Here is a 6000-nt window from a genome sequence, read left to right as displayed (position 1 = left end):
ACCAGACAAATATTTTGAAAGTAATATAGAAACTACAGAAAGAGATTAACAGTTATATGGAAAGTCAAGGTCTCTCAAAGCATTAGTCAGTTGATCTCCTCTTAAGAATATTGTTGGTAACTACCTCTAGCTCCTTTGCTTGTTTAAGGGTATCCAAGCTCATTCTGAAGGTGTTCAGCATGAACAATTTTGAAGTAGATGATCAAAGTGTACATCAAGGAATGGGATATGGTCAAGTATTACTTCATCATGAAATTTAAAAAAAAAAAAATGTACAGAAGAGTGACTGGTCTCCAAAGTTTATTAAAAATCAAAGAATAGAAAACTTTACATAAAAATATGTCAATTTTAGCTTCCACATAGTTGTCCACACAAAAAATTTAAACATTATTTTTTAAACCTGTAGCACATAACCACAGTGATAGCCAGGCCAATTTATTTGGTTCACCATGACTGAAGTGTTACATGATACCACTTTTCAAATGAGTTTTGCTTTAAAAATGGATGCTAGTATAAGACACCAACTAAAGCCTCTGAAGGCTCTTTAATGTAGTTATGGTCAATATTGCTAGTGCGTGAAGACTAAGCAGTACAGGCTCATGTAACAGCCCTTAGATATTATTTATGAATCAGCTCACAATTTTTAGAACTTTTTTATTTTTTTAATTGTGATGAGTCTGGAGCATTAAGACAAACTTTTTGCAAACAGATATGCACTACTCTACTTTGGAATGTTGCCCTCTCTCCCCTCAAGGACCTGCTTGTGTTCAACAGATTCAGTAATAACATGAACTACTGCTTCAAAGGCATACAGCATATTAAAAAGCTTCATGCTTGACACCTCATTTCAATATTCAGATATCAGTTTTAAAACCTTCTATACTGCGTACAGATATAGATGTCCCGTTAACAGGATTCTTCAGCTTCCTCTGCTAGTGGACTTACATAACTTATCTGTAGTTTTCTGTATAGCTTAAGAACTCTCACTAAAAAAAAGGGAAGTCAGAGGGCATGAGATGTGACCTACTCCCAGGACAACTGTGGTGCTTTAAAAACTCAGGGTTAGGCAGGATGTACATTTTTAAAAAGTTAAAGACAGTGTTCGTCATGGCAATACACACTTGCATAGTATACCTGTATGCATCTGTAAGTTAAGTGCCAGCCACTCATCCTGTGTACAACACTGGGCTGTGCTCTCCTGCAACACATTAAAAGATACTTCTTGTAATGCTTAGAGCAGCTGAAGTACTTTTTATATATTTGCTCTTAACAGAACTAATGCATCAGCATACAGATTCCTTAATGGAATCAACATATTTCCTTTCTCCACATTCCTTAAGCCGGGTATCTCTGTTTAATAATGTTGTTTCAACCCAAACATTAACAGGTTACGTTATGAAAATTCATCAAAGCGTGTAGTTCACAGCTTTTTAGTTTCATATCAGGACTTGAACCAACCTTTTTCCCATCCCTCTCACAAGTTTTATTTCTGGTACTACAAATGCTGGATTTGTTGTCTATTTAAAGGAATAAAATTAAAACTCATTGGTCAGAGCAAGACAACTGATAGAGGCCAGACAATGAGCTAAAAAACACAGGGTCAAAATGCTTTGGAGCTTAATACCTTCTTAAAACTGTAAGCCAAATCGCACTTTCATTGTGAATCAAGAAGCCTCAAATATTACCAAATGTCATGTTTGTAACACTGCTCAGACAACCTGCCAAAACTATGAACCCAACTTAGATAATGCAACCTGGGAAAGGATCTGTAACTTAAAAAACCTCTTCCCCTTAAATATAACTTATGTGACAATATGAAATTAAGTTAAAAATTCCAAGTTATTGCACAAATCATACTTCCAATAGTTACAGAGCAAAAAATTCTGAACTTTGAAAGAAAAACAGGAGAGCAGCAAATTTACTTTTATGAATTCCCAGCTTGATTTGCTGCAATAAAAAAAAAAAAAATTCCAAGGGGCTGAAGTTTCCTTCACTTCCAAAATAAAAGAAAACAGAACCCACAAAGGAACAGATGTAGCCACAGCAAAAAAGCTACAGCATTTGTAAATGTCCTTGCAGTTCTATTGTCAGAGCTGCTTCGGCACTGAATGAACCACTGTGGGAAGGCAGAAAACAAACTTCCACATTTATAAGGCTTCACAGATAAGCACAACTACTTCTTGAAGATGGATTGAACCACCACACAAAGAAACATGCAAAGAAGTCAGCTGCAGATATTTGGCAACACCAATAAAACGATGTGCTGGACGCTGGTCTCCATCCCCCAAGTCGAGTGGCACTCACTCAGTTTGTCTGAACAGGGAAGGTCATTTTGGCATCTGCCATTATCTGCTCAGACTAATAGGCAAACTGTCTCTGTGTTTTTTTCTTCTCCATATATTACGATTGTATTGGTGGTGTCCTCGGTTACCAACTGGTTGCCTCATGCCTCCACTGCTGACGGGGCTGTAGCTGTTGCCTTGGTTATGATTTCCTTTCATGGAAAACTTCATTCCACTGTGCTGCTAAAAAGGAAAAAAAAAAAAAAGAAAGGCACTCAGTTTAGGCATACAAACAACAAATGAAGCACACATTACCAGCTGTATTTCCTCAACACACAAGTCACTTCCACTGAATACCACTTGAAGCAACTGGTCTTTTCATACTTGTCTAATTTTAGCTGTGCAAGTCCAATGGCACTAACAGCTTACTAAGTGTTTTCTGAAGTAAATGTCCTGCAAATGAAACGGTTCAGATTTCAAAGCACCCTTAAAACCCTCGGATTTCAGTATGAAATACGCTCACTGTCCATCAGCCTTATAAAACCAGAGAACTTCCACATTAAATACTAATTCTGGCAGAGGTCTCTGTTTTAGAGGATCTTAGCAAGAGCATGACCATGACCAAGCGAGACACTCAGCAAGACTTTCAGAGATATCCTGGACGAATGTAAGGGCCTTATCACATGAGCTGATCCATGTAAAGCACAAATCTGCTCTACCCATAATTCACTCAGCGACACGTAAACTAGGTACAGCACGTATAGTAGTATGGCCAGTCTTCACGAACGAAGATTTGGGAAAGGTCATTACCCTTCGAGCCTGCACAGTGGATTTTTTAGGTGAGACACAGTATGCACTGAACTGAGCCCACCCTTTAATCCTGAGGTTCATCTGCCGGGGCCGAGCGAAGCTCGGACGGTGGCAGCGAGGTCCTCAGGACGTAGGTTTGTTTAGAGTGACCTTCTCTTAGATGGATGGCCTTACAGGGCTGACGAGCTCCATCTGCCCGGGGGAGTTTTTCCCTGACCGGGAACAGCATGTAAGGAGCTTGTAAATCCTACTGGTCTGATCACAGGGCTACAAAGACCCTAGATCATACCTCACATGCTGACCAAGGCAAAATAATTAAATGATCAGAAATATAGCACGACACTTTCTTTATGGGATCTCCAACAACCTGGAACAGAAACTGCCTAAAAGATCTAGTAGCAGTCTGAGTAAATCTACCACATATAAGGTACTACACACATCTCTATTGACTGCTTAATGGCATACAGTAAGTTGGCTTAATACGTACGTACTTAAAAATAGATACAAGAGTTTCAAAAGACGAAGCTGAAACAGATTTCCTAAATACTGATAACATCAAAGCAAGCTCCTTTCCTGATGTCTGACAGCAATAACTTAGGACAGACAACTGACTACTTGTAACAAAAGCTAACTAACCAGAAATGGTTAAACAGGAACACAAAGTAAACATTTGAGGCAACTGCTTAGAATACTAAAGTAGCTGCAGATATTTCATTATCTGTATTTCCAAATAAGTTTAGAGCAGAAAGAACCCCAAGCCATCATTATGACTGTGTGTACAAAACAGAAACAGTTATTGAAAGCATAATTCCATAAGCAACATTTTACTCTCAAATTATAATTAGAAGAGACACTGAGGATCCAGAAAAACTGCTGAAGATTAGTGTTCAGGAATAACTACAGTTAACTGCAGGGTGGCAAAAATCCCTTAAACTATTATTTAATTTGTACAGTGTGTTACATCAATCCAATCAACCTTCAATATGCAACTTCTAGACTCCCAAGACAGACACGCAAGTGCTACCCTCAGACTACCAACAGTAAAATAATTAAAGGACAAATTAGAAGAAGGAAATGCAAGCTGCAAATTTCTCATTCATAGGAGATACAACTTCCGAAACCTTATTTATTGACATATGTTGTGAAAATATCTACTAGGAGGTATTCACGAAAATCAACAACATGAAACTAAAAAAAATTTAGAACGTTTTATATTTTTGGCAAGTAGTCTTCAAGTAAACACACCATCTTGTCCCATTCTTGCACTAAGTATTTTAGTTCAGTAGGTGTACATCTGACTTAATTATATATAAGCATTTACTGTAAATAAGGTCAAAATACAGTAAAAATGATCCCTCCTTCAACAGTTAAAACACTAAAAGCAGACAGTCATTACAGTTACTTTCAACTATATGCTGAAAAATAGAGCGAAACTTTAGTTTTGCTACTGTACAACCAGAACAAAACTTGGAACAGGGAGCACACATTCATCAGCAAACCTATCCATCCTCTTCAGCTTGAAATGTAAAAAATCTGGCAACTTCAATTTGAGGATTCAGCAAAAAAATTGGAGGCAGAAAGGCAGATGATCACAAGATGAGATGTACCACGGCAAGTATGTCAATTAAGGCTATCTACCCATGTCCAAAAGAAGTCATATCCCTCATCTGTTCAAAAGGTAAACAAACTTCCAAAGAACGATTAATAATTTAGCGAGAACATGAACTTTAGCTAGTGATGAAGTATTCTGCATTGTTTTTTAGGCCATCAAGATAAAGACTGTCAAACTATCAGAGCAGAATCTGAATCCATCTATCTTATGACACATCAGCTGAGAGCAAGTGCACAAGGAAGTTAACTCAGGGACTTCTTCAGTCAGAGACGATGCCTTTACGTTTACTAGTTCTTAACTGAATATTATTTGCTAGTTCGCTCAGATTTTTGAAACCATAAGAGTTTAGCATCCTGTGTCCTCTGCTATGGCATTTCACAGCTTAAATCAGCATTATATTTAATTCGAATCAGATTAGATGATTTTTCAGTTCTTGGAGTAATTGATTTCTTGTCATTCTGCTCTCTACCTTTTTCTTATACTGCTGATGACTACACAGACCTCCATCATACCTCCTCTTTTTCTTCTTCAGGTTGAAGAATCATTCTTTCTTTACAAAGAAGCAATTCCATGTGTTTGACCACTATTAACATCCTTCACTATTTTGCTTCCATTTGTATTTTAACTTTCCTCTGATGTAAGAGGCAAAATTAAACTCACTGTTTGTGGACGTATGTGGATTTTTACACAGTGTTTTAATTTCTATTCTTTGTTCTGAAACATGTCTGAAGTTTGGCTTGACACTCAATTCTCAGTAAGAAATCAAGAGAGCATTATCAAAGCAGTGTTCTGCAAAAGTGTAAAGATCTCATCTTTGTAAGAAACTGTCAGCCCAGGGTCTACCACTCTCTACAAAGTTTATAGTATTTCCTGATGCATCACCTTGAAAGGTCCTTCTGCCTCCCTTCTCAGCTAGCCCTTAAGGAGCCAGAAAACTTTGCCACTGCCTTTCAGACATCAGGTAGCACAAACTCCTTCAGGGCTTTCCCAGTGAACTCCATTTACTACAAATATTGAATCCTTGTTTCTCATCTTCCAATTAGTTCATTGTTCAGAAGGGGACACATCATTCACTTAGTTGCTTTCAGGATCTTTGGTAAAAGAAATTTATTTCATGTCTTTTGGAAATCCCAAAAGGCTGTATAAAACATCCTTCTGTTATGCACACAGTTCTAGACATTGCCATGCTCAGGAGCCACACAATCATTGAGAGATGGCATCTCTGTAAGCAGATGAGATCAGATAATCCAAAGAGAAAGTCCTTCATCTGAAATACAACAGAGAAATCTGCAGTTT

At 37.7% G+C, this 6000-nt stretch overlaps 1 protein-coding gene across 1 annotated transcript in view; it reads right to left on the bottom strand.

The window, feature by feature from the left end:
• Positions 1–283: 283 nt before the first annotated feature.
• The window catches only part of TENT4A (terminal nucleotidyltransferase 4A), a 58982-nt gene continuing 53265 nt past the window's right edge, over positions 284–6000 (bottom strand). Inside the window, 1 exon segment of the mRNA XM_008922825.4 lies at positions 284–2525. Coding sequence (XP_008921073.2) covers positions 2346–2525 — 180 coding nt within the window. The 3' untranslated portion in view covers positions 284–2345.

This window comes from Manacus vitellinus, unplaced genomic scaffold (genome assembly GCF_001715985.3).
Source record: "Manacus vitellinus isolate BGI_N305 unplaced genomic scaffold, ASM171598v3 scaffold_17_pilon, whole genome shotgun sequence".
Taxonomy (NCBI): Eukaryota; Metazoa; Chordata; class Aves; order Passeriformes; family Pipridae; genus Manacus; species Manacus vitellinus.
The sequence above is the reverse complement of the archived record's forward strand: the minus strand, read 5'-3'. Positions and strand labels throughout refer to the sequence as shown.